Source organism: Hyaena hyaena, unplaced genomic scaffold, assembly GCF_003009895.1.
Source record: "Hyaena hyaena isolate Hyena2069 unplaced genomic scaffold, ASM300989v1 scaffold_241, whole genome shotgun sequence".
In the NCBI taxonomy this organism is placed as follows: Eukaryota; Metazoa; Chordata; class Mammalia; order Carnivora; family Hyaenidae; genus Hyaena; species Hyaena hyaena.
Window position 1 is genome coordinate 1,748,579 of NW_024080875.1, and position 20,946 is coordinate 1,769,524.

Sequence of the window (20,946 nt, forward strand, 5' to 3'; positions counted from 1 at the left end):
CTCAACGCAGAGCTCAAACCCACAAACCACGAGATCAAGACTTGAACCAAAATCAAGAGTCAGACGCTTAACTGAGCTACTACTTAGGCACCCCCCCACAAGTTCCTTAGTTTTAATGGAACATTTTTATGCCTGTTCTACATTGTAAGACAATGAGATCAAATGACTTTTTCAGCTTCCATTGAGATTTCATGTAAATCATTTACTTCTGTAAGAATAGGGAAGGAATTGTGCCAGATACAAGTACACACATTAAAATAGTGATGTGAAACTAAATTACATTCCGTAAATTATATAAGGTCTATAATGGGCACTTTGCGTACATTTTCTCTGACACAACAATACTAGAAGATACTTTGCCCCATTTTTCAAATAAAGGAATCAGGACTTGGAAAGATTACATAAGCTATAGCCTGTGGTTGTTAATGAGTAAGTAGCAGAGTAAGCAGAGTCTGGGTTTGAACCAATATTGTCCAGCTCTGAAGATCATGCTTTAGAAGGTACATTAAGATGCTTTGCTTTATCCATGAACATGTTCGTTGAAGCACTAAGTATAATAAAAAGAGAAAGCATCCTTAGTGGTCACCAATAGGAAAAGGTATGATTGTGATATGGCTACCCAGTGGAATATTATGTAACTCTTAAAAGTGATGAAGAGTTTCTGATAACTTGGGAAGATGCTTATGTTATTAAGTGAAATTTGTTTTCAAAATATCCAAAAAATGACTGATAAGAAACATACTACATTGCAAACAATATTGTTGGATAGTGAAAATATGAACAGGGTCTCCAGATCCTTGTATTTATTTATTTTCTAGGTCCTTTTATTTATTTAAAAAAGTTTTTTTTCATGTTTGTTTATTTTTGTGAGCAGAGAGGGCCAGAGAGAGAGGGAGACACAGAATCTAAAGCAGGCCTCAGGCTCTGTGCTTGAGCGCAGAGCCCACTGCAAGGCCCATATGCATGAGTCATGAGGTCATGACTTGAGCTGAAATTTGACACTCAACCAGCTGAGCCACCCAGGCACCACTCTAGATCCTTTTAAAATTTATCCGTAGTTCTCAAATTCTCAATTTGGTGAGCATATTTAACTCTTCTAATTAGAAGGGGAAATTATAATTTGTATCAGAATTTCTAGTTTAAAATGAGTGGGAGAGAGGGCCTCCTGGGTGGCTCAGTAGCTTAAATACCTGATTTTTGATTTTAGCTCAGGTCATGATCTCACAGTTGATGAGTTTGAGCCCCACGTCGGGCTCAGAGCTGATAGTGTAGAGCCTGCTTAGGATTCTCTGTCTCTCTCTCTCTCAAAGTAAATAAACTTAAAACAAAAAATTTAAATGAGTGGGAGAAGGGTGCCTGGGTGGCTTAGTCATTTAAGTGTCCAACTTGTGATCTTAACTCAGGTCTTGATCTCAGAGTTGTGAGTTCAAGCCCAGGATTGGGCTCTGCATTGGGCATGGAGCCTAAATAAATAAATAAATAAATAAAATGAATAGGAGAATGAAATTCGTAATAAAAGGAGAGAAAATTGACAGAATGACTTTTTTACACTTCCCTTTGATAGGATTTATACATGGCTTTACAAGCATTTTCGTTTAAGACTAAGGACATTGAAGATGCCATGACTAACACACTCTTACAGGGAGGTGATCTCCATTCTGCCTTGGATTGGCTCTGTTTAAATCTTTCAGATGGTAAGTAGTATTGTCATAAAATTCTTTCAGTTTCTAAAACCCTTCTGAAATAATTTCAGAATTTGTGGTATTTGTATCAAGCTGTACTTAAAATTTTTTTGCTGTTGTAATTATTTATCTTTTGAATGTTCTTACTCTTATCTACTTTTTGCAGTATATTCGGAGTTGTAGTCCACGCAACAAGAAATTATTTTTTGTTCATTACTTTCAGTTGTCAATAGTCATTTTACAATGCACTTCATAGAACAGATTTTTAAAGTTAGCCCACCTATTACCTATCAGGCTGTGTCTCCTGGTTTTGGTTTGGAAACTTAGGCCCTCTGGCTTTTGATAAATTTGATAACCAGAGGGTCGTGGTTGTAATCTTTAGCAAGAGCGTAGAGTGCAAATTGCTTGTATGGCTGATTAAGGATCTTGCCATATACTGTAACAGGGAACCAAAGAGTTGGGAAGGGTTCAGACCTTTCTAATGAAAATGTAGGAGCCTAACACATTGAGGGTGAAATAAATGGCCAGTTAGAGGTGGGCTGTCATCTGATCAGTCTTTGCACTTTGACTTTGACAATAAAGCCAGGTTCATCATAAGATTTCTATTTTTGGGGAGATGAGGGTGGAAGAAATTTAGGTGCTGTTTGTCTAGATAGGGTCTTTGTGTATGTTTGATGACTGTGTATGTTTATGTTTTATATATCAGATATATGTTTTTTATCCCAATTTTTAAGATGCACTTCCTGAAGGATTCAGTCAAGAATTTGAAGAGCAACAAACTAAAAGTAGGCCAAAATTCCAGTCTCCTCAAATAGCAGCCACAGTTTCACCTCCATTGCAACCTAAAATTAAAAAACCAGAAGACACTAAGATTAAGGTAATTTAAGAATTAAACATCTAAAGTTGTATAAAATCAGAATAAAATGCACATAATAGTTTATGAGTAGAAATATTAGGTTGCAGTAACATTCTTGCTTATTGAAAAGAATTGGTTTGCCAGACTTTTCTATCACTGTTTCAGTTATCTATTGCTGCATAACAAACCAACTGAAAATTTAGTGGCTTAAACCAGCAATTGATTTCTTTTGATTCTGCAGTCTGGATGGGGCTCAGCTGGTTAGTCCATATGTTCCCCAAAGTGTCTTCCTAGGCTGGAATAGCCAATGGTTTCTTTACTCATAGGACTAGTACCTCAGCTGGGGGCTAGCCAGGCATCCTTTCCATGTGGCTAGCTTGTGTTTCCTCATACATGGTGGTTGCAGGATGGTCTGATTTACATCGCATCTGGCTTCTAAGACCAAGTATTTCAAGATGATAAGCCCCAGTGTATAAATTTCTTACCAAGCCCTCACTTGTATGTTGGTAATGTTTCCTTGTTTGAAGCACATCATGTGGCCAATTCCATAATACATGTGGAAGGGGATTACAGCAAGGTGTGAAGACTGGAAGGCAACTTCATTAGGACATTACACTTAAATACTCTGCATATCGCAAAACCTCTATGAATGTAGATGAACCTAGAGAACATTATACAAAGTGAAATAAATCAGTTACAGAAAGATAAATACTATAGGATTCCACTTACATGAGGTATCCAAAATGGTCAAACTCTTAGAAGTGGAGAACAGAATGGAAGTTACCAGAGGCTGAAGGGAGGAGGGGGAAAATGTGGAAATGTGGCCTAATCATTAAGTTTCAGTTACACAAGATGTATAAGTTCTAGAGATCTCTGTAACATAGTGCTTGTAGTTATCAGTACAGTATTAGGCACTTTAAAATATGTTCAGAGAATAGGCTCATGTTAAGTGTTCTCACTACAGCCACCACTGCCTACCCCCACCAACACACATGCACAAAAGAGTACAAGGAGGTTTATAGAGGTGATGAATATGTTTACTACCTTGATAGTAGGGATCATGAATATACACATAGGTCCAAATCATCAAAATGAGTTTGTGTATACCTTATGCTAAGTTAATATATAATTGATATATTGATATGTACGTTAAATATATACAATTTTTTAACATTTATTATTTTGAGAGAGGAAGCATACACATGTGAGTGTGGCAGGGGCCGAGGGAGAGGGAGAAAAAGACTCCCAAGCAGGCTCCACAGGGTCAGCAGGGAGCCCGAGACAGGGCTTGATCCCATGAATAGCAAGATCATGACCTGAGCTGAAATCAAGAGTTGGATGCCCAAATGACTGAGCCACCCAGGTGCCCCAAATGTGTACAAATTTTAAATATATTAGTTACACCCCAGGAAAGCCTAAAAACAAAACAAAAACATTGTCCCCACAAAACCACTACTTTTAAGGAATAGCACTAGTTGTTTGTTTGTTTGGTTTTTTTAACCATTTTATTTTCTGCAAGAGAGAACAGGGGATGGGCAGAGAGCAAGGGAGACACAGAATCCAAAGTAGGCTCCAGCTCTGAGCACAGAGCCCGATGCAGGGCTTGAACCCACAAATGCAAGGTCATAACCTGAGACGAAGGTGGATACTCAACCGACAGAGCCACCCAGGTGCCTGGAATAGCACTAGTTTTAACAGTTCTCCTTATTGCTTTTCCTCTTTATATAGACATCTCTTTTTGATTTTGAAAGTTTAAACTTCTTAATGTTGAGTTCATTTGTCCTTCACAGAATAGTATATGATATTATGAGGTTTATGTGTTACTGTTTCTGAGTGAAAAAAAAATAGTAAAAACAGGGACACTTGATGGTTTGACACCTTTTTCTAACTTTGGTTTTTCAGATATTTGTTTTTCCTTTCTAGCCAAAAAAGGAAGAAAAAAAATTGGAAGTAAATATGAAAGAATGGATTTTGCAGTATGCCGAACAGCAAAATGAAGAAGAAAAGAGTGAGAATTCTAAAAGTTTAGAAGAAGAGGAAAAATTTGACCCTGTGAGTTAGAAAGTTGTATTAAGCTTTTAGCTGGCTATTCATAGGCAACATATTTAACTTTTCTGTGACTTACTTTTCTCATTTGAAATTAAAGAAATACCTACCTCTAGAAGTTGATGAAAAGATTAAACAAAATAAAACTTAAAAGTAACAATAAAAATGGCACAAAATAACTGCCCAATAACTGTTACTTATATTCCTCCCATGTTTAAACACATAATCATCAAGTATTTTTAAATGATTATCATTTGTAAGGAGTATGCTAAATTCCTTAGATAATAAAAGAAAGGCACATTTCTTTACAGAAGAAATCCTTAGGCTGGTCGGAGAAAACCTAGATATAAGATAAACTAAAAATAGAAGGTTAAATGAAAATAAGTTGTAGGAAGAAGATATTACAATACATGTCTGACGGAAGACTTTAGAATTTATAAAGAAGTTTTCAAAGGACAACAGGCACTTCACAAAAATAGATACATGGATGGCCAATAAACATGCAAAAATAATTTCAAAATCACTAGTCATCTGAGAAATGAAAATGGAAACTGTAGTGAGATCCTGTTTTATATTCATTAAAATCACTACAGTTAAAGAGATCAGTAATAGCAAGTGCTGGGAGTGCATGGAGCTGCAGGAGCATTAAGATGTTGATTGTGGGAGTGTAAAATGGTACATCCACTTTGGAAAACCGGCACTTTCTTACGGTGTTAAACATACACTATGACATAAGAGTTTCTTTAGGTGTTTATTCAAGAAGACTGAAAGTATGTTCACAAAAGACCTGTACACAAATGTTAATAGCAGCTTTATATTCCTAATAGGCAAACACTGCAAGCAACTCTCTAAAACATTATACTTGAATGAAAGAAGGGAGATACAGATGAGTACAGGTGTAGTTATTATATTAAATTTCAGAAAAGTCATCCTTGCAAAATCAATCTGTAGTGACAAAAGGCAAATCAGTGGTTGTTTGAGTCCAAGGATAGGGAAAGGAGATTGACTGTAAGGCAGCATGGGGAAACTTTTGAGGATGATGCAAATGTTTTTTATCTTGATGAGGATGATTGTTACATGGATATATATATTTATCAAACACATTCACCTATATACCTAAATGGGTGCTTAATAATATGTAAATCATACTTTAATAAAATTGGTTTAGAAAGAGAAAAGGGGAGTTGAAAAATACCATGTCTAGTATGATGAACCCATTTGTGTAAAAGAAAAAATATGTATGTGTATTTGCATTCTTATATATGCACAGAAAAGATGGAAAGATACACAAGAAGCTATTATTAGTGATTAGGACTGGGGTGGTAGAATGAGAGGGACAGTTTTTTATACTCTACTGTATCCTATGTTTTTTTTAATCATGTGCCTATATTAAACCAATATAAGCAAGGAATTTAGGGCAGTGTGAGTCTCCATTAAGAGTTCACATTTGTTCAGGACTGCAAAGAAGAGAGGTGGAACTTGAAGGGTGCAATGAGTGTGCATGGGCAGTAACATGAAGGTGGTTCATATGGGTGAAATTGTGTGAACAGGGTAGAGAAGTGGATTGTGCAAAGAGCCTTTGAGTATTAAAAAAATAAATGAGTATACACAGAGGATAAAATGCATGAGTACTGGCAGGTAGGAGTAAACAGGTGAGTTTAGCTGAGACCACAACATTTTGATCCCTAAAAAGTGAATTTGACTGCTTCTCCTGTGAAGAGCCCCTAGAAGTTGGGGACGGGTGAATTACAATAGAATTTGATATTTTGGGTCAAAATTACAGTGCTTAGTTAAGGTGGTTTGGAATATTTAGTAGTGTTCAAGATGGTTTGGAAAGGAAGCCATTTGGTAGCTATCGCACTTCCTCGGGTGTGAAATAATAAGGCTCCTAATTGGAATTGGAATTGGAAGGGAACAGAAACATTTAAAGCAAGAATCAATAGAAAATGTTGGTTTCCTGAATATGAAAGTTAATGAGCCAAAGACAGCAAGAGATTGGCACGTGGAGGGATGGTCATATCAATGGCAGAGATAGGAGTGATGGTGAATGAGTGTGATTTGGGTGAACAAAAGATACAGGAGTTAACACTTCTGTTTACACTGTATCAGTGCGTGTTACTCAAAGGGGTCCCAGAATTCAGCTCAGTGTGCTGCCTTAGTTGATCTCTTTTCCATTCATCTTGACAATTGAGTTTCATAGGAGCATTATACATGCCCTTATCTTCACCCCATACATTGATGCTTCTCATCTGTCCCTTATTAATCCAAGAAGAAAAAAAATGGAAATTTGAGTTTAATTTTAAAATGTATCTAATGTTTGCTCAGCAGAGCTAAGTCCTTAAGTTTTATAACACCCATTTTTACCAGAAGCTTTTTTTTTAAAAGAGATTATGGAAAGGTAACTTTCAGATGAATATTATTACCTATAAAATCCTTTAAATATGTAAATTATAAAATGTATAAAAACAAAATATTTTCTTTTTACAGAAATGAGCTTACTTTTTATTCTGTAGTATTTAAATTTTATTTAACATATCCAGGAAATTTTCCATGTGGATCACCTTCATTCTTTTGTTACCTCATTTTTTTTTTACTAATAGCTGACACACTTTATCTAGATGAGTACCTTTGATTTGCAGTTTTTCTTCTTCTGTCAGCACTGCAGTATTATCCATATGTACCTCAAATCTGCACCTGTGTTTCTCTGTGAAAAAATTTTTTTTAATTTTTTTTTAATGTTTTTATTTATTTCTAGGAGAGAAAGAGAGAGAGAGACAGTGTGAGCAGGGGAGGGTCAGAGAGAGAGGAAGTCACAGACTGAAACAGGCTCCAGGCTCTGAGCTGGCTGTCAGCACAGAGCCCGACGCGGGGCTTGAACCCACGAACCACGAGATCATGACCTAAGCCAAAGTCGGACGCTTAACCGACTAAGCCACCCAGGCGCCCCTCTCTGTGAAACATTTCTAAAAGTAGATTTGCTGGATCAAAGAATAAGATCAAAAGATCATAAGTTTTTCTACAATACATTGACAACTGATTTAACTGATTTTGTTCTTTTTTAAATTTCTGTATCATTATCTTCCTTGCAACAGAACGAAAGGTACTTGCACCTTGCAGCAAAACTTCTGGATGCAAAGGAGCAGGCAGCTACCTTTAAACTAGAAAAAAAAAAGCAAGGCCAGAAAGAAGCTCAAGAAAAAATAAGGAAATTTCAAAGAGGTAAACACTTAAAAATTCTGAGGTATATAAGTATCTCTTTTTTTGGCTTTGCTAGCATGGAAATTGCCTCTTTTTAATTTGTCTACTCTTTCCTAATGGTTTATACCTGAGATTGGCAGGCTTTCTGTAACAAACCAAATAATAAATATTGTAGGTTGTGTGGGCTATATAGATGGTCTCCCAACTACTGAAATGTACTGTCAGAACATAGAAGCAGCCATTGATAGTACATAAGTGAATGGATATGTTCTCCTAAAACTTTATGGATACTGAAATAGGAATTTCATATAATTCTCACATGTCACCAAATATTTATCTTTTTTGATCAGTTAAAAATATAAAAATCATTCTTAGCTCATAGGCTATACAGAAACAGGCAGCAGGACTGGATGTGACCCATGGTCCATAGTTTGTCAGCCTCTGAAGTATACCATAAAATACCATCCTCACTCAAAAAGGAGAGGTAGATATAATTCCACAAGAATTCATGTCTAATGAGTATGTTTTTTCAGACCTTCTACATCTTTTAAATAATTCATTTAAAACATTTTAATATATGATGTGAAAATAAATTGCCTCTGACTTCTAGCACAAATTCCCAATAGGAAGTGCTGAATAACTGGCTGCAAGGAAAAGGAATGCTGTTTTGGTTTTTGTTGTTGTTGTTTTGCTGTTATTTTTTAAACCATCTTTACAAAGTAAAGAGACATAAAAAACAAATACAACAAAGCACGATTTTTTTTTCTTGGTAGAAATGGAAACTTTAGAAGACCATCCAGTATTCAATCCAGCCATAAAGATTTCACATCAGCAGAATGAGAGAAAAAAGCCTCCTGTAGCCACAGAAGAGGAAAAGGTTTTGAACTTTAACTTATTTGAAAAATCTGTAGCTACTACTGAAGAAGAGAAAGGTAAAACAAAGGGAAAGGGTTTCGAGGTGAAAGTAGTAAAATGTCAGTGAAAATACAATTGAGGAATGATACTACTTTGCATTCTAGCAAACTATATAAGCTGGCAGTAAAGTTCTGCTTCCATATGCTGTCTTGGAAAAGTAATAATGATAACTTTTGTAGTATTTTGTAATTACAAGTATTTTGTTTCAGCCTCATCTCTTTCCAGTCCATCCTCCAAATTCCTGCCAGAATTCTCTTTTCCATTAACACATACCTAAATGTGATTTCCGTTTTAAAAACGCTTAATCAGTAATAAGTCCAAACCATTTATCATGGCATTAAAGAACCTTTGCATTCTACCACAATCTGCCTTCCCATTTTATTCTCCCAGCTAAGTACTAGAGCCACAGCATTCTCTAGAGCATGTATTATTTCATGGCTCCATGATTTTGCTCATTCTGTTACCCTTACTTGGCCAAATTTTCCTCACTTCAAGGCTCAACTCACACAGCCCTCTCTAAGCCTGCAGTGAGTCCCGCCAGGCCACTGGATGTGTGTAATGGTGCACTTATTTGTGCTAAGTCAATTATTGATATAGCTTGTATAATGTTTCTCTGTACTACAGTCAAGTCCTACACTAAATCGTCAGTACTTTTAATTATACATTCTTTGACAAGTATTTATTGAATTTTTATTGTTTACAATGTCAGTTGCTATGTGTATGATAATTAACAAAATAACCCAGTCTGTGCCCTCTTCAAGTATATGGTCTAGTAGGGGAGGTAAGCTTTAAATATACACAAATATTTAATACAAATTCTGATGTGTGGTATCAGAGCAAAAACACTGGTGTTTAATATTAGAAATAACAAGGGAGCCAGTGATTTGCTCTGAGATCTGATATATGATTAGGTGTCAACCCAGTGACACCTTGTTAGGAAGAGCCTTTGAAAGGGGGAGACAGTACATTGGAAGTCTAAGCCAGAAAAGATCTAGAGCAGACTATTCAACAGAACACTCTATGATAGGAATGTTATATATCAGGGCTATCCAGTGTGATAGCTACTAGCCAAATATGAGTAATGGGCACTTGAAATGTGATCATTGCAACTGAAAGTTTAATTACAGTTAATTTAGATTTGTTCACATGTGGCTAGTTCACAAGCAGGCTTAGAGCATTTGAGGAAGTGACTGCCTGCCTGTGTAGCTACATGAGTGAACATGATAGGCAGAGATGGACCACAGAAGGCTTTTAGACAGTGGTGAAGAATTTGGACTTTATGCATAATATGAAGCCAATGAAGGTGGCGATGGTAGCAGCAGCTGTTAAGCAGAGGAATGACATATATATTTTTTCAAAAGATTACCCTCCCTCTGTGATAGCTTCTCAAACACTGTAATGCAGAATACCCTAAACAATTCATCACATGGATAGTGTCATAGATATTTTTATAAGATGGGTAAGTTACTCAGGATTCTTTTTTTTTTTTAAAGATTCAGATTTTCAGTGGTTTTATCCATTAAGAGGATATCCTTATATCACTCATAGAAGAGCAAACTTTTCTGTCCTTGATTTTATTTATTAATTTTTTTTTTTACCTATTCTCTTCTAAAAGTCTTTTCCCAAAATTGAGAGGACTTTGATCACTCAAAAGAGATTATACATTACTGCATAACAATTTTTAAAGAACAGTCTTTGTCTATCATTTTAGAGAAAAAGAAAGAACCTCATGATGTAAGAAATTTTGACTATACATCTCGAAGCTGGACTGGAAAATCTCCCAAACAATTTCTGATCGATTGGGTCAGGAAGAATCTTCCCAAGAGTCCAAATCCTTCCTTTGAAAAAGTTCCAGTAGGTAGATACTGGAAATGTAGGTATGTTTTTCTGGTTAAATTGTATGAACTTTTAGAAAAATCTAAGATGAAAAATCTGTTTCTTACATACTAAGTAGACATTTAGGTAATTCTCTCATTCCACGTCTCAGGTTGATAGTGCTGATACATTATCTAGTACAGTGTTTTCATTATAAATATTTAATTTAAATAATTGATGTAAATCTAAGCTCAGTGTTAATGGAATTCTGACTTGTTTTCCTTCATTAATCTTATTTTAAAAATCTTTGGCTTCCTTGTAGGGTAAGAGTAATCAAGTCTGAAGACGATGTACTGGTAGTATGCCCTACAATCTTAACAGAAGATGGCATGCAAGCTCAGCACCTGGGAGCGACTCTAGCTCTGTATCGTTTGGTGAAAGGGCAGGTGAGACTTTTTAAACTGTAGTGTTTCAAAAATCATTCATGGAGTGATGGGTGTACTGTACTTTGACCACACAAGACTATGGGCATATGGAATTTAATATTTAGTGATGGCCTTTGATGCCAGTTTTTACTTAGTGCTTCTTCAGATTAATCCTCATTTAATGCTCATTTATGATTTGACTTCCTCTTGCCCCTAAACATAGCTTGGTCTTTCTGTCCTTAGACCAGTGATTCTAAACCATTTCATTGGTCTAGTTTTTTAGGCTATGCTATTTAATGGATTAAAAATAGTTGTTCTAGGTTGGTTGAAGTAAGGAGAATTTTTAAACAGTTTAATGCTTAAATGTTATAATGTCTCTCTTTAATGTTACATTTTTTCTCACCTTTGAAAAGTTATGGAACTTGGTTCCAGTTTTCAGCTTTAGGTTATATGAACTATAAGCTTGCAGGTTAAAGAAAGATTGAAGTACTACTAAAGGAAGCTCTTTTTTTTCCCCCTTGGATTGTAAACATTTCTCTTTTGCAGTAAACATAGTTCTTCATGGGAAATTAGAATCACTGGAAATTTTAGACCCTGATGAAGTGGAACTCCAAACGATAGTTCTTTTCCAGTTTCTGGCAGTAAAAATCTGTATCATCCTGTTTTGCAAAAAGGGATCATAAGCGAAGCTTAATTGATAGAAATAACTGTCAGTGTTAGAGAGGTAATTATGGGCTCTTCTATGGCACAGAATTAGGATAACTTAGATTCACTCCACTGTAGTTCATTTTAAATATTGTCACCTGTAATATTATTTACCTGTCAGCATCTCAGAGGGAGTTAGCTTTCAGAAATGCTTTGTGGATCACCTACATATTTACATAGCACCACCACAGGAATAAATAATAAAAATTTACTCAGTAGTTTGTTTCAGGAATGAGCACTTTTCATGTATTAAAAGTTTACTTCAGAGTATGTCTATAAGGGAGATACTATCCCCATTTTACCAATGTGGAAACTGAGACACAGAGAGGTTATTTGCCCAAGGTCACACAGCTAGTAAGTATAGAATCCTGAATATGATAATACTATTTATAAATTTGCATCATATGCATGTGCATCATATATTAAAATAATGACCTACTAATTTAAGGGAAAAATTACATTTTAAGAGGAAAATAGCTATTCTAAATTCTAGCCTACTGAATTTAGATATTAAGTAATTAGTGAAAATAATATACTGCTGGGTTGTTTTTTTTTCCTTTATAGTCGGTGCACCAGTTACTTCCTCCCACTTACCGAGATGTTTGGCTGGAGTGGAGTGATGCAGAAAAGAAAAAGGAAGAATTAAATAAAATAGAAACCAATAAGCCACGTGATCTTTTTATTGCCAAACTTCTGAACAAATTGAAACAGCAGCAACAACAGCAGCAACAGCATTCTGAAAATAAGAGAGAAAACTCTGAAGATCCTGAGGAATCTTGGGAAAATTTAGTTTCTGATGAGGATTTTTCTGCACTGTCCTTGGAATCAGAAAAGGCAGAAGATTTGGAACCTGTTAGAACCCTTTTTAGAAAGTTGCAAAGCACACCCAAGTACCAGAGACTTCTAAAGGAAAGGCAACAGTTACCTGTGTTCAAGCATAGGAATTCAATCGTTGAAACTCTTAAAAGGCACAGGGTAGTGGTTGTGGCAGGTGAAACGGGGAGTGGCAAAAGTACTCAGGTACCACATTTTCTCTTGGAAGATTTGCTTCTAAATGAGTGGGGAGCCAGTAAGTGTAACATCGTCTGCACCCAGCCCCGAAGAATCTCAGCAGTGAGTTTAGCCACAAGAGTATGTGATGAGTTGGGCTGTGAAAATGGACCTGGAGGAAGGGTAAGATGTTCAACTCCGTCTCCGTGAATGGTGACACTACTCACCTTTGCTCTTGGGATCCAAGTAAAACCTGTACATTGTATGAGTTTTGACAGTTACTCGTTGTTCAGTAGCACATCTCAGGCACTTTTCATGTTTTCTTTGATAGATGTTGTACTGTGCCACTGTCCTTCTTTTAAAATTCTCATATCAAGGAAAAAAATATGTTGACTTTAATAATTGAATATTCAAGTATGTTACACACTAAATGAACATTCAAAGAATATAGATACAGATTTGAATGTAATATCATAAATCTTAAGTTCTAGTAAATCTTTTCTGTTGAATGTAATCTTGAGTAATTTTCACTAATTCTTAAAAGCAGAAAGAAAAAAAACAATATAAAAGAAAAATCTAGATGGCTTTTAAGCCCATAATTTTAAAACTGTGGAAAAAGTACTTAAATATCTCTTGTCATGCATTTTGCCATGCCCGTATACCCAAAACTTTAACCAGAATGACTGCAGAATATAGAAACTAATAAAATGGCTTAGAACCAAATATGATGAATTCCAAGTTGATATAACTCAGCTTAATTACACTTTGAATTGTTCTTTCTAGAGATGGTATTTAACATTTTTATCTCTGTTTTTAAGATAGGTAACCCTTCACTAAAAATTTTTATGAAACATAATCTGGATTTCTCTCATGGAATGTAAGGAAAAAAGACAAGATTTCTGTCTTATAAAGAGCTTATGTTAAGAGGATGACAGACATGTACACACATGGCAAATAAAAGAATGACTGTAGAGGAGTGCCTAGCTAGCTCACTTGATAGAGCTTGGTAGAGTCACAAGCTCTCAGGGTTGTGATGTCAAGCCCCACATTGGGTACAGACAATACATACACACATAAAAATTTTTTAAAATAACTGAAGTAGTAAGAAAAAATGTGACGGGAATAGAGGTGACCTCAAGAGTCACATAAGGCACCACTGGCATGAAATCAGCTCCTTTTTTTTTTTTTTTTTTTTTTTTTTTTTTTTTTTTTTTTTTTTTTTTTTTAATATTTTTATTTATTTCTAGGAGAGCGAGAGAGACAGCGTGAGCAGGGGAGGGTCAGAGAGAGAGGGAGACACAGACTCTGAAATAGGCTCCAGGCTCTGAGCTGGCAGTCAGCACAGAGCCTGACGCGGGGCTCGAACCCATGAACCGCGAGATCATGACCTAAGCGAAAGTCGGACGCTTAACCAACTAAGCCACCCAGGCGCCCCGAAACCAGCTCCTTTTTAACCCTAGCAGCTTTTATGAAATTTTGACAGAAAAGACCTAATTGTAGGAACTGCTGTAAATTTTTGTTCCTGAGTACCTCAGTATTTTGTACCAAGATAATTAGAATAATCAATCTTTGATGGTACCTGAAGTGGGTGAACAGCTTTTATCTCAACACTTTGAAAAGATCAAAGGTTTTTCTTGTTTAAAGTTAGCAGAACAAATTTTATAGTTGCATACAATTGAAGATAATTGAGAAAATAATTTTAGTTAATTTCACTAAGTAGATTTCCTTAAACTGCCCTAATTAGTATCAGGATCAGTACCTGTGCTTTATTTCTAAGAGGTTGTTTCCCAGATCACTTATGAGAGTCTTATCTCAGCCTTGTGTTCTCCCTTCAGGATTCTTTGTGTGGATATCAGATCCGGATGGAATCTCGAGCTAGTGAATCTACAAGATTACTCTATTGTACAACGGGAGTTTTGCTAAGGAAGCTTCAAGAAGATGGTCTCTTAACCAGTGTGTCTCATGTTATTGTAGATGAGGTGAGTATATTTTGTGGTCGTGTTCAGATACATTCTAAACATTTTCATGTTAAAAGGATGCTATTTCTAATACTTAACATTTTCTTCAGGCTTATTAAATGCCAGACACTTTATATATAATAATTATTTAATTTTCTGTAACAAATATGTCTCATGTTAATTGTTTTAATACCATACGACATTTGCTATATGCTAGATGGTTCTGACTGTATATATATAAATTTATTTAACTTTTCCTGAAATCCAGTGAAGCAGATAGTATTGTCTCTCTTTGACAGTTGATTAAACTGAAGCACAGTGAGGTTAAAATACCATGTGTAAGTTCACATAGCCAGTAAGTTCTGCAACTGGGGGCTTCAAACTGAGGCCGTCTGGATGTAGTCTGTGCTGTGTATACTGAGTCTTAACTACATTTAGTTGTTAAAGGATTTCCTTAATTTGTTTAAAAAAAAAAAAAGAAATCTTAATCATTTTCTCTATAGATCTGGCCCTCCTTGAATCAAAAAAAATTTTTTAATGTTTATTTATTTTTGAGAGAGAGGAGCAGAGAGAAAGGGAGACAATCTCAAGCAGGCCCCATGTTGTCAGTGCAGAGCCCTATGCGGGGCTGGAACTTACAAATGGTGAGATTATGACCTGAATGGAAATCAAGAGTTGGATATCCTTGAATCAAATCTGAATGCACACTTAAACTGAATGTTTAAATTTGAGAGAGAACAAGCCTGCAGGCAGGGGAGGGGCAGATAGAAGAAAAGGGAGAATGCCAAGCAGGCTCCATGCTGTCAGCAGCAAAGCCAGACTCAGGGCTTGATCCCATGAACTGTGAAACCACAACCTCAGCTGAGATAAAGAGTCAGACACTTAACTGAATGAGCTATCCATGCACGCCTCCCATTAGAATTTTTTAAATGGCACAATAGCCTAGCGCACGTAAACTGATTTGCTTTGTACATAATTTTGTCAAGAAGAAATAGGATACATAGCATTTCTATTGTACAAGAAATAATTTTAAAATATTTCCTGATGTAAAGTTTTTATAAATGTTAATTCACTAAATTCAGAAGGCAGTAGTAAAAGTTTAGTCATTCATTGATTTTTAATTAATAGACTACATATAGATTGTTGGTCACTTTCCTCCCTTTGCTTAGAAAATAGTACAAATGGGGCATCTGGATAGCTTAGTCAGTTAAATGTCCAACTTTGTCTCAGGTCATGATCTCATGGTTCATGAGTTTGAGTCTCGCATAGGGCTCTGCACTAACAGTGTGGAGCATGCCTGGAATTCTCTCTCCCCCTTTCTTTCTACCCCTCCCCAACTCGTGCTCTCTCTCAAAATAAATAAGCTTAAAATATTTCAAATAGAGCAAGATACAAAAATGAAAATAAAAATCTATAATTTCATAACCCAGAAAAAAAAATCTATGTTGACATTGAATTGGTGCATTTTATGTGTACATATTTAATAATATGCATGTATCTCTTGTTACAGTTTTTTTTTTAATGTTTTTTATTTATTTCTGAGAGAGAGAGAGAGACAGCGTGAGCAGGGGAGGTTCAGAGAGAGGGGGAGATACAGAATCCGAAGCAGGCTCCAGGCTCTGAGTTAGCTGTCAGCACAGAGCCCAATGTGGGGCTCAAACCCACGAACCACGAGATAACACGAGCCGAAGTCAGATGCTTAACCGACTGATAAGCCACCCAGATGCCCCACAGTCTTTATTTTAAAGTCTAGATTGTCTGATATAAGTATGGCTACTCCAGTTTTCTTTTGACATCCATTAGCATGATAGATGGTTTTCCATCCCCTTACTTTCAGTCTGCAGATGTCTTTAGGTCTAAAATGAGTCTCTTGTAGGCAGCATACAGTGGTCTTGTTTTCTTATTCATTCTAATACCCTTTGTCTTTTGTTTGGAGCATTTAGTCCATTTATATTTAGAGTGATATTGAAAGATATCAATTTAGTGCCATTATGTTCCCTGTAGAGCTGGTGTTTCTGATGATGTTTTCTGGTCTCTGGTCCTTTCTTGTCTTTTGGTGAATTTTATTCTGTTTCTTCTCCACTCAAAGTCCCCTCCTAGAGGCACCTGGGTTGTTCAGTACATTAAGTGACTGACTTCAGGTCATGATCTCTTGGTTTACAAGTTCGAGCCCCACATTGGGCCCCGTGCTGACAGGGTCTGGAGCCTGCTGACAGAGCCTTGTGCTGACAGAGCCTGGAGCCTGCTTCAGATTTTGTGTCTCCCTCTCTCTGCTCTTCCCTCCCTCTCTCTCTCTCTCTCTCTCTCTCAAAAATACATAAACATTGAAAAAATTAAAAGAAAAAAAGACTTCCCTTCCCCCCCCTCCTTAAATTTTCTTGCAGGGCTACTTTAGTGGTCACAAACTCCTTTAGGTTTTGTTTGTCTGGGAAACTCTTTATCTCTCCTTTGTTTTGAATGACAACAGCCTTGGTGTATAAAGAATTCTTGGCTGCATATTTTCATGATTCAGCACTTTGAATATATCTTGTCACTTCTTTCTGGCCTGCCAAGTTTCTGTGGACAGATTGTTTCCCTTGTAGGTTGAGTTTTTTTCTCTTGCTCTTTCCATGTCTGTGTGTCTTGTGAATTTGACTGTGATATGCCTTGGTGATGGTCAGTTTTGTTGAATCTAATGGGAGTTCTCTGTGCTTCATCAATTTTTAAGTCTGTGACTTTCCTGGATTAGGAAAGTTTTCAGCTATAATTTGCTTATATAAACCTCCTGCCCTTATTTCTCTCTCTTCTTTTTCTGGGACTCCTGTGATACAAATGTTATTCTTCAATTAAATCGCTGAGTACTATACGCCTTATATCATGCTCTTTTGCCTTTGTTTCCCTCTTTTTTTTCTCTGCTTCATTATTTTCCATGATTTTATCTTCTGTGTCACTGATTGGCTGCTCTGCTTCATCCATCCTCACCATCACAGCATCCATTTGAGACTGTATTTTGGTTATTGCATTTTTAATTTCAGCCTGACTAGATTTTAGTTTTTTTATCTCTGCAGAAAGGGATTCTCTGGTGTCTTCTATGCTTCTTTTCATCCCTAGCTAGTATTCTTATAATCATGATTTTAAATTCTAATTCAGACATCATACTTATATCTGTGTTGATTAGATCCCTGGCTGTCATTTCTTCCTGTTCTTTCTTGTGTAGTGAAATCCTCCATTTTATCATTTTGGAGGAAGAAGAAAATTAATAAAATTAAAATTAAAAAAATAAAAAAGTCAAAGGAAGCTAGATCATAGGTGTGTTTTGGTCTACTTGTTGAGACAAGCTTGATAGAAAAGAAAAAGGGGGAAAAAAGTTTAAAAAGTATTTTTAACTAAATAAATTAATAAAATAGAATAAAATAAAAATAGAATAAAAAATTTTTAATTAAAAAATTTACTCTTTCTGTAATCAAAAAAGAGAAAGAAAAAAACTACATAAGCAAAAATAGAAGCAAAGAAAATGAACAGCAAACAAGCAGAGTGAAACTCGAATGAAATTAAATCCAGTTTCCCCTAGAACTGAAATTTTGCAGCACATTATATAGACCAGTCCGTATGCTAAGCATGTGGAAGGGATTTGTGCTGAAGGATGTGCCTGGAGGATGCAGGTGGGTGGAGCTCGGTGTAATGCCTCCCTTCTCCACTTGGTGGTGCTGCTTAGCTCATTGGGGTGGTCTGTGTGTGTGTGTGTGTGTGTGTGTGTGGTGAAAATGGCTTTGCCCAGGTTTGTAGTCTCTGGTGCGTGAGTTTCATGCCCTCACAGACTGTGGGATCAATCACCCCTTTGTCTCAGGTGCCATCTGCTCCCCGCCTTTACCCAGTCTGTGTCCAAGCTGTCTGCCAGGTGGTGCCTCCCTCCAGAGTTTTATCTCAGATGGGGCTATGTTTCAAAAACCCACGGTTTGGACCCGTGCTGAATTTCTGGAGGACGGTCTCGTGCCAACAGCCTGGTGCTGGCTTGTCCCAGAAAATGTTTGTGTGATCATGAGCAGCAGCAGGGGCTACAAGTTTATGGTAAATCACAACACAAAGCTGGTGCCAGGTTTTGCTGTACTCGTGTCTTTATTCTAGTATGAATAAACATGGAAGCTCTCCAGGGTCCACCAGGACTTTGGCCTATGCACTCAAAGCAGGGAAACTGCTTCTCCCCATGTGGCACATGGACCTCTCAGACTGTGCTGCCTGCTCCTGGAGATTCCCCCTACTTCCTCACCAGAGCACTGCCAGGCACTAAGCTCTGAAACTTTAGACTCTGTGCTCCACTGTTTATAGAAGCCTGGTGGTACTGAAACCCTCTCCTTCCTCCCCATCAATAGTTTTGGGGAACAGGTTTCTTGTCCAGTCCCCTGCAAGTGTTTTCACTCTTTACCTCTGTCTCTCGAGCTACTTTTGGAGGGACTGCTTTTTTTTTGCATGATCCTGATGTGCTGCACTCTTCCCCCTTTCTCTTTCTGCCATCTCTCCGCAAAATCAGTTCCTTCCCTAGCCTCCATGGCTCTGCAGCTTTTCTCCCCTCCTACCCCCCACTCTCTGCACCACATACCTGCCAATTCCCTGGCTCAGGGTCCCCATTGTGCTACACCATATTGTTGCTATAGGAAATATATATTTTTCCATATGTTATTTGTCTTATGTCTGACTTATTTCACTTAGCATAATAATTTTCATCCATGTTATTGCAAATGGCAAGATCTCATTTGTTTTTATGGCGGAGTAATATTTCATTATATATTCCATTGTATATATATACCATTATCTTCTTTATCCATTCATCTATGGATGGACACTGGTCTGCGTCCATATTTTGGCCATTGTTAATAATGCTGCTGTAAACATGGGTGCTTGTATCTTTCCGCATTACTGTTTTGTTTGCTTTGGGTAAACTCCCAGTAATAGGATTACTGGATCATTCTGTATTTCTGTTTATAATGTTTTGAGGAAACTTCAGACTTTTCCCTATTGGTAGCATCAGTTTACATTCCCCCAAAAAATGCATGAATATTCCCTTTTCTCCACATCTTCACCAACACTTAACCATCTTTTTAATTCTTGCTGTTTTGACTGTTGTGAGGTTTGATTGTTTGATTTGCATTTCCCTGATGATGAGTGATGTTGAGCATCTTTTCATGTATCTGTTGGCCATTGATATGCCTTAATTGAAAAAATGTCTACTCAGGTCCTCTGCCCATTTTTTAATTGTGTTTTTTTAGTGTTGTTTAAGTTCTTTATATATTTTGGATATTAATCCCTTATTGGCTATATCACTTGCAGGTATCTCCCATTATAAAGTTGCCTTTTTCTTTTGTTGATGGTTTCCTTCACTGTGCAAAAGGCTTCTATTTTGGTGTCATCCCAAAAGTTTATTTTTGTGTGTCTCCCTTACCTGAAGAGACATAATCCATAAAAATATGTTACTAAGGCCAGTGTCCATGAGATTACTGCCTCTGTTTTCTTTTAGGAGTTTTATGGTTTCAGGTCTCACATTTAGAACTTTAATCCATTTTATTTTGTGTATGGTGTAAGAATGTGGTCTAGTTTTCCGAACACCATTTATTGAAGAGACTGTCTTTTCCCCATTATATATTCTTGCCTCAGGGTGAACCTTCATTTAAAAACCAGACCAACTTCAGGAAGTTGTTCTTTCATGGTTTAGTATTAGCATTCTGTTACATGATTTACTGAATTGTGCATAAGTGTGATACTGTTAATATCTTGAACAATCTGGTAAAAACAAAAGGCCCAGTGAAATTCATCATGTTAAATATAAGGATGTAACAGATGTTGGGACAAAGTTCTTTGTGCTATTCAGGACCTTTCTTTTTGATAACACTCAGAATAATACATCTGCCTTAGTCTTAGAAATAGTAGTGAGATTTGTTACAGTTTATGGTCACTGTATGAGTTAAGTAACCTCTCTTGCTGGTTGCTGGTATGTTTACTTCCAGATGTTTTTGCGTATCTCTCCTGAATGTGCACATTTTTTAGCTTTATTTTTCTGGTTTATGCTTATTTTTTCCTAAACAAAAATAATTATCTGTGTAAATTAATATCTGTTTGATGAGCTTTTTCAGATTTGCCTCATCCATCAGGAAATCGCTCATGAGTTTCAGACATAAATATGCCGGTCAAAGTAAAAATAACTAGGATTATTCCTTCTTCCTCCCACATCCTATCACCTATAACATTTGATTCTACTTGTTTCAAATTCATTCACTTTTCTCCATTTTCAACTGGCACTATCCTCATATAGACTACTATTATTTAAGTACTACAAAAACCTCTATTTAAAACCTTTCTGTTGCTGCCCTCTATTACATTTTCCA

The 20,946-nt window shown here is 36.5% G+C and overlaps 1 protein-coding gene across 3 annotated transcripts in view; it reads left to right on the forward strand.

The window, feature by feature from the left end:
* Window positions 1-20,946, forward strand: part of DHX29 (DExH-box helicase 29) — a 49,056-nt gene that overhangs the window by 10,208 nt on the left and 17,902 nt on the right. For 2 of the 3 annotated variants that reach the window (XM_039244518.1, XM_039244519.1), the window contains 9 exons: window positions 1,565-1,694; window positions 2,417-2,559; window positions 4,462-4,590; window positions 7,677-7,803; window positions 8,556-8,714; window positions 10,409-10,574; window positions 10,835-10,958; window positions 12,207-12,815; window positions 14,468-14,611. In XM_039244518.1, coding sequence (XP_039100449.1) covers window positions 1,565-1,694; window positions 2,417-2,559; window positions 4,462-4,590; window positions 7,677-7,803; window positions 8,556-8,714; window positions 10,409-10,574; window positions 10,835-10,958; window positions 12,207-12,815; window positions 14,468-14,611 — 1,731 coding nt within the window. Of the gene's footprint in view, window positions 1-1,564; window positions 1,695-2,416; window positions 2,560-4,440; window positions 4,591-7,676; window positions 7,804-8,555; window positions 8,715-10,408; window positions 10,575-10,834; window positions 10,959-12,206; window positions 12,816-14,467; window positions 14,612-20,946 lie in introns of those variants that run through there. The other variant, XM_039244520.1, reaches the window with a different exon arrangement.